General features: G+C 36.6%; 1 protein-coding gene across 1 annotated transcript in view; it reads left to right on the top strand.

Annotated features, from left to right (window-relative positions):
• ankra2 (ankyrin repeat, family A (RFXANK-like), 2) overlaps nucleotides 1–15,172 on the top strand; it is a 29,749-nt gene that overhangs the window by 7,559 nt on the left and 7,018 nt on the right. Inside the window, exons 2-5 of the mRNA XM_069937143.1 lie at nucleotides 1,371–1,696; nucleotides 3,361–3,513; nucleotides 3,952–4,017; nucleotides 4,347–4,444. Coding sequence (XP_069793244.1) covers nucleotides 1,408–1,696; nucleotides 3,361–3,513; nucleotides 3,952–4,017; nucleotides 4,347–4,444 — 606 coding nt within the window. The 5' untranslated portion in view covers nucleotides 1,371–1,407. The remainder of the gene's footprint in view (nucleotides 1–1,370; nucleotides 1,697–3,360; nucleotides 3,514–3,951; nucleotides 4,018–4,346; nucleotides 4,445–15,172) is intronic.

Raw genomic sequence — 15,172 nt, 5'->3', positions numbered from 1 at the left:
CCATCTTTCCAATAAGACAGCAACTCTTCAGTTGTCTTCATCAGTGTAACCCTGGGATTAGCTGTTTAAAACCTGGAATAATTCTTGAATTCCCAACATTCTAATTTATTCTAACAAATGAGGTCATGGTGACTAATTTGGTAGGCGCTGCATTATCCCACAGTATTCATTTAACTGTGCTCAACTGGATGATGCTCAAGTTCACAAAGACGTATTTCTGCTGATCATGAAAAGTTGGTTCAAATGTACCTTTGAATTCCCCCTTTACCTTCCTGACTGTTCCAGTTTGAACAGTCATGGTGCGATTCCCAGAAGTTAGTGGGAATGTTGTGTATTCCCAAGAAGGTTTTTGGCACATGATTGAATCTTGCCCAAGGGCCAGCCCAGTTGTGCTGATTTTTTTTAAAATTAGTTTAGTAATGTTGAAAATATTGGACTGGGAAGTAATACACCCATTTGGTTTGTTTATCCTTCCAATATATGTGGAAGATTTTGTAGAGTTGGTAGGTAATGACTCTTCAGTGTTTTGAGATGGTAGATTGATTAAAGCTTTAAAACAGAAACATTAATGTCTTGTCAAGGTTGTAAAATGTTCAATAATTAATGCATAATGTTGAATTCCATTTGTAATTCCTTGGCTGCTACGTGCATGGACTCCTTCATTAATCAATCTCTCAGAAGCTCAAACAGAAAAACTACAATATCTGGCAGGCACAGAGCAGCAATGGTGCCAGAACAGCAGATCGTCAACACTATTTCTGATTATCTGCAGCATATTTTAATTCACTCTTAAAATATTATAATAAATTTCCTAGTGATGCAGGTAAGTTTAAAGGATGTGTGGAAATGGAACCCCGGCAAATCAGAAACAATTGAGAAAAACAATGCCTCAGTGACTTGAAAGGGAGCATTATTTTCTTTATCTAATGAGCCATATGCTGATCATTGGATCTTCAGAATGGTCAGATAGCAGATTATTGCATTCTGACCAGCAGGACAGAGATCACTGCTGCCTTATAGGCCATAAATTTTGTGCGAACTTTGAAGTCTTGATATTTTAATGTAATTTGAGAGGATGGACTGCTAAGAATCTATGGGTTAAGTCCTTATACACACATAGACCGGTTGATATCCAGAATCTGCTGCCAGAGATGGTGATGGAATCAGATACAGTTGTTATGTTTAAGAGACATTTAGACAAACTGTTAAATAAGCAAGATGTAATGGTCCTAATGCAAACAAATGAAATAAATATAGACTGACAAATAGGTTGGCATTGGCGGGGCCTGTTTCTGTGCTGTGTGACGAGACTATTATAATTTTCTTCCATGTGTTCGTTGATCTAGTGTAATTTGATGTTATACCAACAGATGGAGTAACAAATGTTACTGACTGAGTTGAATAGAAATGGCTGCAGTGCAGAACCAAAACACTGAAGCTGAATCATCTGAAGGTGGAAACAAGAATAATCCTTCATTTGCCGAGATTCCATACATCAAGATGGAGCCCCGAGCTGAAAATCTTGCAGAAGTGGGTCCTTCCCACAATGTGGCTATGGGAATGAAATTTGTTCTGCCTAATAGATTTGATATGAATGTTTGCTCTCGCTTTGTGAAGTCACTGAATGAGGAAGAAAGTAAAAACATTCAGGATCAGGTGAACTCTGATCTGGAAGTGGCCTCTGTGTTGTTTAAAGGTAGGTAATATGCAAATATTTTAGAATAGCGCTTTCATCTAGAAAAAATTACTGGTTAATGTTGAAATTCTGACACTACAAGGGATGAAGAGAAAATGCAGATGACACTTTTCATGAAACAAAGAATAAAATCAGGGAAAAGTTGTTGATTTTGGTTACCATTATTCTAAGGAAGCTGTTTCAGTGAATTTATAGCTTGGAAATGCATCCTTTCAAAAATAAACTTCAAATAGGTGAAAAACTTTAATGTATGACAATAATGTATAGCAGCATGACGGGTACAAATATGCAAAGATGTGCTTTAATTCTGATTCACTTTTATGTGTGACTAAATAGTAAGAGCTAGTTCAAGCCTCTTTTTGAGACAGGTGTGAGCACAAACCATTTTGAATTGAGGTTCTCATTTGACAAGTGTCAGGATGATATTCCAGTCAAGTTTGCTCAAGATACAAACTGCTCTCTTCCGGGACTTTATTACACAACGTAAAAATAAGTAAAAGACTGGAGCTCTTCATTTCAAATGGGCCTTTATCAAAAGAGACCTGTATATAAATAACAACAATTACTGTCATTCTTAATGGTATTTAGAGCTTTATTTTAAATATTGTATATGGATTTTGTCATTTCAAAGCTAAACTATGCCAAGTGGTTGTTATCTATATGACAAATCAGAAGTTACCTAAAGAAAATTGAGTAACGAGAAAAAACATATTCTCTTGAAATGTATTCACCTTTTTCCAGTGGTTCAAAGGAAAAAAATGCTGGTAAAGTCCCACATCTTATTTTCTTGTCTGCACTTTGCAGAAAGCCACATCCGATCTTTTGCTCCCTGTTTCTGGACGTCACTGGGTCCAGGAGCAGTTCCAGATCAACCCACACTGAGGGCTGGATAAATTTAACATCTGGCCTCTCAGCTTCACCAAGCATTGCTCCTTTCATTTGAATTGTGCATTAGCGTGCATGAACAAGAAAAACATTTTGCTAGGCTCTCTTTGTTTAATTAATTTATACCATATAAATATTTAATTAAATAATTTTGATGTTACTTAACTGTTTTTATTTATTTGTAATCATCAAGGACTGGGTGGGGCCCAGAATCCGCTGCTTGTGACCTGGTGGCCTCCTGTGGCTTGCCCTGCTTCACATGTCAGCTGTAGCTCAATGGGAGGTGTTCAGCAGCTAAAAGTTAGTGTTGGCTCAGTCACAGGCAAATATAAATATCATCATTCTGTCATTTATTTCTAAAATAGTCCATCAATCAGAATGAAACCCAGACTAAAAAAAACTTGGTTGTGATATGACTTGTGATTCATTGAGATATATTCCCAATAGATGAGCTTTAAGTGAAATCTATTTAAGTCAGTCATGAGGAAGGAAGAAATGTTAGTTTATGACCTAATCACTGACTGAAGGAAGAGATGCCACGCAAAGCAGCAATTTGATGACAAAGTTTAGCACTGTGTGTAAGAATGAAGATTACTTATGAGTTTTAACCTCACCCCATTCCTTTCCAAACATAGGTCTATCCTAAAGCTTGTGCCTAAATAAAAAAAATTGATAGTTACTTGAAGTACCAAATATTAGCATTTTTGATGGAAATGGTGGCATTGATTTTCATGCATGAATTTCCAGTTTCATTTTTTTAAATACTTGTGCTTTTGCAGCTGAGTGCAATATACAGACTTCTTCTGGAATTCAAGTAAGGCATGTCTACACACCATCAGTAACCAAGCATTTCTCTCCCATTAAACAGTCAACAACCTTGACTAACAAACATCGTGGAAATGAAATATCTGCAGCACCCTTACTCTTCCACTGTAAGTCTGATGTAAATGCAGTTTATTTGTACAGACAATGTCTAGAATTTAATATGTAATATGATACATAATTAATAGTGAAAGTAGATTTTGCATGTGCCTGAAATAATTTTAAGATTGAAATAAAAATATAGAGATGATAAAATAATTTATTTTTCTCATTTGTATTTAATTCTCAGCCAAGGAAGTAGGTTTTGAGCCATATCAGTGATATCTATTTGGCAAATATATATGCAGTAGCCTGAGGAGACTGGCTGCACAGTGGAGGAAAGGAATTTAATATGAAGTGACATGGTGTACTTGAGAGGAAGAAAGTAGTTTTGGCTCCTGATAAGATGATGTCTGTTTTTGTAGAAACCTGCTTTTGAGAATAAGCTGAGTGGAACAAATTGTTTTTGTTCTCCATTGTTAATCTATTTTGAAAATACATTTTTACAGCTTTGTCTGTTCATCAGCTGGCAGCACAAGGGGAATTGCTTTATTTGGCGAGCCGTATAGAGCAAGGTGAGTTCTCACAGGCTTGTGCTTTTTTTTAATATTTGTCTTACTGGAGATGCACTGACCAAAATTCCACTGTTGAGCAGGATTTTATTTTGCTCAGGGTTTTGAACCTTTAGAATCTTGTTCTCTGCCACTGCTCCCATCTCTGGAGAGCTGTGGATACTTAATCATTTGAATGTGATTAAGGGTGGTAATTGGGATGGTGGAGCTGATTTATAAGATCAGCCATCATCTTATTAAATGGAAAAGCAGCTTCAAGAGTAGAGTGGCCTATGTTTTCTATTGTAAGTTTGTAAACTGGTGTGAATGCCTCTGTTTTATATAATTTCTAGACAATCTACTAAACATGCAAGATGAGCAAGGCTTTACTCCACTCATGTGGGCAGCAGCTCATGGACAGATTGCAGTGGTGGAGTTTCTGCTACAGAATGTAAGGAACATATCTCTGTTCTTTATGTACAATCACTTGTTAATATCAGAAATACCATTAGAGAATTGTTCGAAAGAAACCAATGAAACGAGCTCGATAAATGTGAGGACTTTTTTTTTTATTGGCTTTAATAAACCTTGATGTGCAATAAAGATCTGTCCATCTTTTTGATGTTAAAGTTCATGATCCTAATTTGTTTTAAGATTTGGAAAATGTTGGTTGGTTGGCAACATTAAGCTGTTGGTGCATTGCATTTCCAACAGCATAAATGGATCATAATGTCAGAGGTTCTCCCGTTTAAATATATTGTATCGTTGTCAGTCTTTCAGTGAATTCTGCAGTCCATCTGTCCAATTATATTCATATTTTGGGAATTAATTCCTTTATTCAACTTTTTTTTCAACTGAAGATCCTGATTCAAAATGTTATGGGCTATTAGCTTGGATTTGTGGTTGATGTGTGATATTAAGCAATATTATAAGGACACTTAGCTCTACTTCCCCACTCCCAACACCCCTCTTTCCATTTTTAAAATAATGAGGAAGGCTCAGGCCCTTTGTTTATGGAGATCAATTATATTCTGATCTCTACTAAGACTGATGAACTCATGAAATGGAATAGTATTAGACTGCTTAGTATTTTTACCTCCAAGTGTCTGGATTTTTGCTGTTAATAAGTTGCCTTCCTTTCACTCTTTATTCAACTATTTTATAAATATTCATTTGAGCAGTGAGGAAATCATAGATAACATTCAGCAAAATTCACTGATGAGTGCAATGTGCAAAAAAAGCTTCTTGTATCTTTTGTCATTCATTGGTAACAAACCATGCTATAAAGCAGTTTTTGCAGTTCAAGGTGGTGGTTTAGAGGATATCGCCTCAAACCGTGCATCTTGGCGCCTCACAGTTCGGCGGGCAGCAACCTCCTTTGAAGAAGACCGCAGAGCCCACCTCACTGACAAAAGACAAAGGAGGAAAAACCCAACACCCAACCCCAACCAACCAATTTTCCCCTGCAACCGCTGCAACCATGTCTGCCTGTCCCGCATCGGACTTGTCAGCCAGAATCGAGCCTGCAGCTGACGTGGACTTTTACCCCCTCCATAAATCTTCGTCCGCGAAGCCAAGCCAAAGAAGAACAACAAAGGAACATTGTAATGTGTCAAAGTTGGATTAGTGTTCACCTGGGAAGAGACTATTTTCCCATGAGTTTTATGCCCTTGTCTGACTGGATTGTGGAACCATCAGTTTTGAGGGATGTTTCTGAAAAAGTCATGATAGTTGGGTAAATACATTCTCTAGGTTCTTGTTTGTGTGGCATACCTGTGGTGGAGAGACCAAGTATTTAAGTCAGTGAATTTGTTGTTTGTTTTTTTTAGTGTTGTGATCATGGAGTTCAGGTCATCCATGAAACACTTTGAACTCTAGTGGCCGTGTATTCCAACAACCATAAACATCTTCAGGAGTCACGTGATGGAGTAGTGACCGGTCGGGGAACTCCAGCCCTCTCCGGAAAAGTTTAAAAAAAAAAACAGAAAATGCAAAGGCACAAACACGAAAATTAAAATAAAGTGAAAGTAAAGGTGGGAAGAAAATGGCAACGAAGAAAGAAAAGTCGAAAGCAACAGGAAGAAGAGAAGAAGAAAAGACATCGGAAGAAGAAGGTGAAGGCCTTACCTGTCCGAGGAGGCCCGCTGTGGAGAGAGAGAAGCCCGCTCCCTCAGGTCAGTCGAAGTCCCAAGCTCGGGACTACAAAAATGGCTCGCGGAGCCAAGCAAAAGTGCGCAACCGCGCATGCGCGAGGAGTCGCGCATGCGTGATGCACAAGACAAAAAAAACACTGACGAGAGGGGACCAGCTGAGGAGTCAATCTCCACAGCTGAGAATGACAGCCACAGCACAACAACAAGAGGAAAACACAGAAAATAATGAGAGCAAGAAAGAAGAGAGTAAAAAGAAATCAAAGAAACAACAGATGACCAACCCAGAGGAAGAAGAAGAGGAAGAACACAGAGAAATGGAAGAAGAAGGGAAGGGCAAGACAATGGATTTTTTTTTAAAGAATATATGGAATCAATAAAAAAATGGCAATCACAAGAATTTAGTGAAATAAAAAGAATAAACAGTACAGAAGAAAAAAATGAATAGATTAGAGATGGTCATGTCAGATATAGGAAAAAGAGTGGACAAGGTGGAAGAACGAGAAACAACCGTAGAAATGGAAGAATCTAATAAAAAAGTTAAAGAGACACAAGAGCTGTTAGCTCAGAAGATAGATATAATGGAAAATTATAATAGGAGAAATAATATAAAGATAGTGAGCCTTAAGGAAGATGAAGAAGGCAAGAATATGAGAGAATTTATAAAAGATTGGATCCCCAGGGTCCTAGGAAGACCAGAATTACAGGAAGAAATGGAAATAGAAAGGGCACATAGAACATTAGCCCCTAAACCACAACAAAAACCAAGATCCATTTTAGTAAAATTCCTAAGATATACAACAAGAGAAAATATATTGGAGAAAGCAACGAAGAAAATAAGAGAAGACAAAAAGCCACTGGAATACAAAGGTCAAAAAAATTTTTTCTATCCAGATATAAGATTTGAACTCCTGAAGAAGAGGAAGGAGTTTAATACAGCAAAAGCGATCCTATGGAAAAAAGGATATAAATTTATGCTAAAGTACCCAGCGGTACTTAAAATAGTTATTCCAGGGCAGCAAAACAGACTATTCTTGGATCCGGAGGAAGCACGAAAATTTGCAGAACAACTACAAAACAGACAGAGAGATGAAGACATGTAACGAGAGCAAAAATGACCACGAACTATATATGGGTGTATGTATATATATGTGTGTGTGTGTGTACATGAGTGTATGTGTATTTAAAAGAAAATATATAGAGTATAGATAAGAATTAATGAGGGAAAGAAAGGGAAGAGAGGAAGTAAGGAGGGAATTAAGAGAGTGACCTTTGTTGTATATGAAAATTAAAATCTTTTCTGGGGGGGCTGGGTGGGGAGGAGTTACGGTCACTGCGAAATCAGTTGACGCTTGCGAGTGAATTCGCGAATCCAAATGGAGAGGGGAGATGTGGTTGCCCGACAAGGGATAAAGGGCAATTCAGGAAGGGGAGGGGATAGTGGGGTTAAAGAAATTTTAGATAGGAGAATAAGGGAAATGTTTGATGTTTTAGAAATGTTGTCTTATAAAGTGTTCAAAAAAAGAAAGCAGAAATGGATAAAGATGATGAGGAAACGGAAAGGAAAGATAAACAAAGTATGAAATGGCTATGTTGAACAATATGACTTTAAATATTAATGGAATACATAACCAAATTAAAAGGAAGAAACTGCAAAATTTACTGAAAAAAAAAGAAAAAATTGATATAGCATTTGTGCAAGAAACACACTTAACTGAAGTGGAGCACAAGAAATTAAAGAGAGATTGGATAGGACATGTAACAGCAATATCATATAATTCAAAAGCTAGAGGAGTAGCTATATTAATCAGTAAAAATGTACCAATTAAAATAGAAGAGGAAATAATAGATCCAGCAGGGAGATATGTAATGATAAAATGTCAGATATATTCGGAGTTTTGGAATTTACTCAATGTATATTCACCTAACGAAGAAGATCAAAAATTTATGCAAGATATTTTTTTGAAGATAGCAGACACGCAAGGGAACATACTAATAGGAGGGGATTTCAACCTTAATTTGGATTCAAACATGGATAAAACTGGGAAAAAAATTAACAGAAAGAACAAAGTAACCAAATTTATAATTAAATCGATGCAAGAAATGCAACTTTTGGATATATGGAGGAAACAACACCCAAACGAAAAAGAATATTCATATTATTCGGGTAGATAAGAATTAATAAGGGAAAGAAAGGGAAGAGAGGAAGTAAGGAGGGAATTAAGAGAGTGACCTTTGTTGTATATGAAAATTAAAATCTTTTCTGGGGGGGCTGGGTGGGGAGGAGTTACGGTCACTGCGAAATCAGTTGACGCTTGCGAGTGAATTCGCGAATCCAAATGGAGAGGGGAGATGTGGTTGCCCGACAAGGGATAAAGGGCAATTCAGGAAGGGGAGGGGATAGTGGGGTTAAAGAAATTTTAGATAGGAGAATAAGGGAAATGTTTGATGTTTTAGAAATGTTGTCTTATAAAGTGTTCAAAAAAAGAAAGCAGAAATGGATAAAGATGATGAGGAAACGGAAAGGAAAGATAAACAAAGTATGAAATGGCTATGTTGAACAATATGACTTTAAATATTAATGGAATACATAACCAAATTAAAAGGAAGAAACTGCAAAATTTACTGAAAAAAAAAGAAAAAATTGATATAGCATTTGTGCAAGAAACACACTTAACTGAAGTGGAGCACAAGAAATTAAAGAGAGATTGGATAGGACAAAACATACTCAAGAATAGACCTATTCCTGTTATCAGCTCGCATGCAAGACAGAGTTAGGAAAACAGAATATAAAGCTAGAATATTATTGGACCACTCACCCCTGATATTGACAATAGAGTTAGAGGACATCCCTCCAAGAATGTATAGATGGAGATTAAACTCCATGCTACTTAAAAGGCAGGATTTTAGAGAAATCATTGAAAGACAAATTAAAATGTATTTTGAAATAAATACAGAATCAGTGAAAGATCAGTTTATACTATGGGATGCAATGAAAGCGTTCATCAGAGGGCAAATAATAAGTTATGTAACCAAGATGAAGAAGGACTACAATCAGGAAACAGAGCAGTTGGAAAGGAAAATAGCAAATATAGAAAAAGAATTAGCAATGAAGGAAGACACAACTAAAAGAAGAGAATTGGCAGATAAAAAAATAAAATATGAAACACTACAAACATAAGGAGGAGAAGAACATAATAAAGACAAAACAGAAATATTATGAACTAGGAGAAAAAAACGCACAAAATTCTAGCGTGGCAGCTTAAGACAGAACAAACTAAGAGAATGGTATTGGCATCAAGGAAAAAAGACAAACAAATCAGATATAATCCAATGGAGATTAATGAAAACTTCAGAGAATTCTACAAACAATTATACCAAACTGAAAACGAAGGGAAAGAAGACAAAATAGATGAATTTTTAACTAAAATTGAACTACCGAAATTACAAACAGAGGAACAAAATAAATTAACAGAACCATTTGAAATAGTAGAAATACAAGAGATAATAAAAAAAACTACCGAATAATAAAACACCAGGAGAGGATGGATTCCCAATAGAATTCTATAAAACATTTAAAGATTTATTAATTCCTCCCCTCCTGGAAGTAATCAACCAGATTGATAAAACACAAAGCTTACCAGATTCATGCAAAACAGCAATAATTACAGTAATACCAAAGACAGGGAAAGAACCACTCGCACCAGCGTCATATAGACCACTATCTTTACTTAACACAGATTATAAGATAATAGCTAAACTATTAGCAAACAGATTAGCCGACTATGTACCAAAAATAGTAAATCTAGACCAAACTGGATTTATTAAAAAAAGACGAACAACAGACAATATTTGTAAATTTATTAACTTAATTCATGTAGTAGAAGGAAAAAAAGCTCCAACAGTAGCGGTTGCTTTAGACGCAGAGAAGGCCTTTGACAGAGTAGAATGGAATTATTTATTCAAAGTACTACAAAAATTCAGCTTACCAGAGAAATATATTAATTGGATTAAAGCATTATATAAGGGACCATTGGCGAAAGTGACAGTAAATGGATATATATCAAAACAATTTAACTTAAGCAGATCAACAAGGCAGGGGTGCCCACTATCGCCCTTATTGTTCGCGTTAGCCATAGAACCACTAGCAGAACTGATAAGAACAGAAAATAAAATAAAAGGGATAAAAATAAAAGACAAGGGATATAAAATCAGTTTATTTGCAGATGACGTTATAGTATACTTAACAGAACCAGAAATATCAATAAAAGAATTACATAAGAAATTGAAGGAATATGGAGAAGTGTCGGAATGCAAGATTAACGCAAATAAAAGTGAAGCAATGCCAATGAATAATGCGGATTTCTCAAAATTTAAGAAAGTATCACCATTCAGATGGCAAATGCAAGCAATGCGGTACCTAGGTATACAAATAAATAAAAACTTCGGCCATCTATATAAACTCAATTATTATCCACTAATGAAAAAATTACAGGACGACTTAAAGCATTGGAAAGACTTACCACTAACACTAATAGGAAGGATAAACTGTATTAAAAATGAACATTTTCCCAAGGATACAATACCTATTTCAGGCATTGCCAATACACTTGACAGAGAAATTTTTCAAGGAGTTAAAGAAAATAATAAGGAAATTTTTATGGAAAGGGGGAAACCAAGGATAGCACTAGATAAATTAACACAATGGTATAAACAAGGAGGCTTACAACTGCCAAACTTTAAAAATTATTATAGAGCCGCACAATTAAGATACTTATCAGATTTCTATCAAACAAGGGAAAAGACAGATTGGACTAGATTAGAACTAGATAAAATAGGGGAGAAGATACCCGAACATATATTATATAAATGGGATGAAAAATTGGTACAACGTAGGAATTCTCCAGTATTACATCATCTGCTCAATATTTGGAAGAAGATTCATGTAGAAAGGAATAAAACAAATTACCAACTACCAAAACTAATACTGACACAAAATCAGCTAATCCCTTTTACAATAGATAACCTTTCCTTTAGAGAATGGGAGAAAAAAGGGATCAAAAGAATAGAAAATTGCTTTTCGGAAAATAAATTATTATCCTTTGAACAAATGAAGGATAAATATAATATAACTCACGATACAGTGTTGGCATACTACCAACTGAAATCCTACTTGAAGGACAAATTGGGAAGCAGTCTGAGGTTACCAGAGGGAAGTAATTTTGAATATGTGATTACAGACACAATGATAATCAAAAAATTTAGAACAAACATGTATATTAAACTACAAGAAAAGGAGAATGAGGAAACAAATGCTAAAACTAAACAAAAATGGGAACAAGATCTAAACATAAAGATAAAGAAGGAAACATGGGAGAAGTTATGCTCAGGAATTATGAGAAATACAATAAATACGAGGTTACGTATGATACAATATAACTGGATACACAGGCTATATATTACACCTCAAAAGTTAAATAAATGGGACCCAACAGTATCTGACAGATGTTTTCGCTGTAAAAAGGAAATGGAAACAACAATTCATGCAATCTGGACATGTGAGAAAGTGAAAAAATTTTGGGAAGATCTAAACCAGACATTAAATAAAATCACAAAAAGCAATATACAAAAAAACCCAGAGATCTTCCTCCTAAGTAATATAAAAAACAAAGAATTTGGACTTGATTTGGATGGTGCTCAAAAAAGATTTGTTAGGATAGCCCTAGCTGTAGCAAAAAAATGTATTATGTCAGCCTGGAAATTAGAAGATAACTTGAGAATACAACAATGGTATATAGAAATGAATAAATGTATTCCATTAGAAAAATTAACATATAATTTAAGAAATAATATTACAATATTTGAACAAATATGGGAGCCATACATGAAACACAATAGAGAAAACCTACCGGGGACATCTACCACCTAAAATGACAGAAGGAGAAGAGAATGAAAAGAACTGACTCAGTGGAATTTCTTGTTTATTTTTATTGAGTGACAACATTGTTTGACGGGTTTAATGTATCTTAGATTCTGAACTTTAAGTGAATGGGAGGGGAGGTAGGGAGAGTGGGATGGGAAGAGGGGGGGGAGAAAACGACACTGTATATATTTGAAAAGGAAAATGTGTGTATCTTGATCAATGTGGTTTATAGTGTGAAAAATAAAAAATTTTTAAAAACCATAAACATCTTCCTTTTTTTAAATACCAAAAGTATACTTTATTCACACTAAATTTGTACAAAAGTATAACTGTCCAAAGTCTCTTCCCATCCTTAGTTTCATACCCATGTATTTCCATCACAGTACATTGTTACATTAATTTCCACACCATTGTGGCACCTTGTTGTTACTGACCCCTCTGTTGTTTGAAGAGCTTCTTCTGTCTCAGCCCCTCAATGCAGAGTAATGGAAAGATTCTAGATAGTGGTCCTTCCCCCACAATGCCCTCGCATGGTTGTGCAAAGCCTCAGTGTGTCCCTCAGCATGTATTCCTGCACCAATGTCTCAGAGAGCTGAAAACCAACAGGTTTGGTGAAGTCCAAAGTGGGTCTTTCACCGAGTTGATGGTCTTCCAGCAGTTCTGTGTGTCTAATGCTGTGTGAATCCCCAGGAATAACCTGTAAATCAGAGAGCTGCAGCTGGGGATGAAGCATGACACACTCTTAGCAAATCTGCATTCTGAAAAGAGATAGGTAACTGTCTCCTCTCCACTGCAGTCATCTTGGGGTCAACGTGTGTTGTGGTGATGTTCTGGTGTACAGAAAGGATTTGACTGGGACTGCTCCTCTCACTGCCAGCAAGGTCAAGCCCTTCAGCTTGGTCAGGAGCGTCGGTGAAGAGGCATTTGACCTGGACAGCTGTTCTGGGACAGATTTGGCTTCTTTGGATGCTTTCTTGAATTGGCTGGCAGCAGAAAGTGCCAATTGGCTTTTTTTTTGACGATTTTTGCAGATTTTTAGGCTCTTTTTGGTTCTGTTGGTGGTTTTTACAACTTTTTAAATGTTTTTAAAAATTTGTCTTGTGCCAAATCTGGCAACCCTGCTCTGGAAACCACCCCATCGTGTCCATCAAGTCTTTGTCTCTCAATGTCTCCAGGATGTACCGTGCTGAGCACTGCCTGATGGCATTATGGTCAAAGGTGTTTGTCTGGAAAAACTTTTCCACAAAGGATAGATGGTACGGCAAAGTCCAGCTGACTGGAACATTACACAGCAATGGGGCAGGCCCATTCTTCACAATCCCTGGGATAAGTAGAACCTCAGAACATAGCACCCCTTGTACTATGCTTCCCTGTGCAGCCACACGTGAAAGTGGTCATCAGGATGAGGGTCATGTTGGGTCTCCCCTTGCCCCCCATTGTCTGGCAGTTTGGGCATGGCGACCCTTCAGACCCTTTCCATTTTGGATCCCCATATGACCTGGAAGACTGCTCTGGTGACTGCCAGGGAGGAGGTGTAGGGGATGGGCTACACCTGTCCACTTTCAACAGTACAGAGAACACCTCGCACCTGATGACCAGGTTCTTCCCAGTTACTGAGGGGGAGCACCACAGACCAAATTTATAGTGGACCTTTGCAATCTGCTCTGAGCAGTTTTGGTTTCCTGCTTCAGCCTCTCCAAACTAGATCCCCAACTTCAATATATTCAAAATAAACCACATGAACTATGTACTATACATTATGTATTCATTAATCGATTACTATGTAACAATTTACAATGTACTTCATCATTATATTTACTACACTATACACACTATGTAACAATTTACAAAGCAACAATTTACTCACATTGTTACAAAAGTAATAATTCAGTATATATTTTCTACACAATGCCACAGTGAATGAGTAAAAGATAAGATTGCAGGTGGCAGGACATGATGAAACACGTGGTTCAAAAGATTAGATTAATGGGTGAAAAATAATGACAAGGGATGTCATGCTGCTGAGATATGTGGTTATGAATGATTAATTACAGAAATGTAATTAAGTCAGAAATACGATATAAAAAGAGGCTGTGTACTATGTTCAGTGGGCATTCAGTGACCATCTCTCTGCCTACCACAGCTTTTGTTTGCAAATAAAAGTTTAAAACTTCTTGAAGAATCTTCTGCATCTCCTGGTCATTCTTGGCATTTGACAAACCACGACAAATTTGGCACTGCAAGCAAAGTCGGAAAGAGACCCGCAAAAAAGGGAACGGCAGGTTGAGGATGCTTTTCAGTCCCTCTGGGACCCTCACAAGACTAACAGAATGAAGGGTGCACCCAGAAAAAAGGTATGCACTTTTGCTAAAAATTCGGGCTAAAAATTCTGTTGGTTTTGGGAGGTCTCAGGGACAAAGAAGTGCGAAACAACTGCAGAAGAGTCTCTCCAACCCAAAGAATCTGGCAAAATTGTAGTTAAAGAAGGCTCAGAGGATTAATCAGGAAAAACTGCAGCAGGGGAGAGTATAGTTAAGATAACATAGAATAAGTAAAGAAAAATTCCACGAGGTGTTGGTAAGTCCTTGTGGGTACCACCTCGTGGGTAACGAGGGTCTGTACGGGCAGGGCAGAGAAAGTTCTCGTGGATAGCACCCTGTAAAAATACCGGGAACTGAATGGACAAGGCATCCTGTGGATACCACCCAATAGGCAGATGAAGGTGTAATTGGCTAGTTTGGAATTATTTGCTTTTTGTTATCCAGGCTCGTCACTGAGCATCAGGACTGTTGAAGAATAATTCAGTAAGAAGTGGAGTACAAGTATTTAACGTTAAAGTTAGCACGATGTGTCGTCTTTTGTTCTGTCCTCTGAATTCAGTTTTGATGTCTCTTTTCACATCTCTTTTATAGAACATTTTGGTTTTCTTACCATATTGAAATACATTCATCCTTACAATTATGATTCATAAATGTATTTTGTACATAATTTTGCTTTGAACTAGTTTATTTTCTCATTCTAAAAGAAATTCTTGAGTTAATTTGTCACAAGGTATTTCTAAGAGCATGTTTTTCCATTTTGAAAGTTAAATTAAAGCTATATATTT

This window comes from Narcine bancroftii, chromosome 1 (assembly GCF_036971445.1).
Source record: "Narcine bancroftii isolate sNarBan1 chromosome 1, sNarBan1.hap1, whole genome shotgun sequence".
NCBI classification, from domain to species: Eukaryota; Metazoa; Chordata; class Chondrichthyes; order Torpediniformes; family Narcinidae; genus Narcine; species Narcine bancroftii.
Note: the sequence above shows the minus strand (reverse complement) of the source record. Positions and strands in the feature narration are given on the sequence as shown.